Source organism: Olea europaea, chromosome 7 (assembly GCF_002742605.1).
Source record: "Olea europaea var. sylvestris chromosome 7, O_europaea_v1, whole genome shotgun sequence".
NCBI lineage: Eukaryota > Viridiplantae > Streptophyta > Magnoliopsida > Lamiales > Oleaceae > Olea > Olea europaea.
Genome location: NC_036243.1, coordinates 5,285,227 through 5,285,669, shown reverse-complemented (window position 1 = coordinate 5,285,669; position 443 = coordinate 5,285,227). Strand labels below are relative to the sequence as shown.

Genomic DNA, 443 nt, shown 5'->3' with positions numbered 1-443 from the left:
AAAAAAAAAAAAAAAAAGGTGAACCAGATCCATTGGCGCCGACAAGGAGGCATCGAGATCCGGCAGAGATATTGAGGTTGAAATCGAAGAATAGAGGGATTTTGTAATCGTATGAGAATTGCATGCCATTCACTTGTATACAGTGTGATTCCTCCTCCATTTTTCTTCTTCTTTCTTCAATTGCGCAGTATGATTTTGGGGATTTCCATTTTGGGCATTCAATACATAGATTTTAAGTTTCAGGCAGTTGCTGCCTACACCCTTGACTGCGTGGATCGGGGGTTGGCCACGGAATCTTGCCCGCGTGTTTGCGAATTAATTATTCTAATGGTCACCGAACTTAGGTCATGTCTTTGATTGGTCACTAAAATTTGAAATGTCGAATTTTAATCACTAAACTTAGTTTCATATCTTTGATTATTTATCAAAATTTAAAATGTCGA

The 443-nt window shown here is 38.1% G+C and overlaps 1 protein-coding gene across 1 annotated transcript in view; it reads right to left on the bottom strand.

The window, feature by feature from the left end:
* The window catches only part of LOC111397801 (ABC transporter I family member 21-like), a 1,735-nt gene extending 1,575 nt beyond the window's left edge, over positions 1 to 160 (bottom strand). Inside the window, exon 1 of the mRNA XM_023024780.1 lies at positions 142 to 160. Within this exon, the coding sequence (XP_022880548.1) occupies positions 142 to 160 (19 nt within the window). The remainder of the gene's footprint in view (positions 1 to 141) is intronic.
* Positions 161 to 443: the final 283 nt, after the last annotated feature.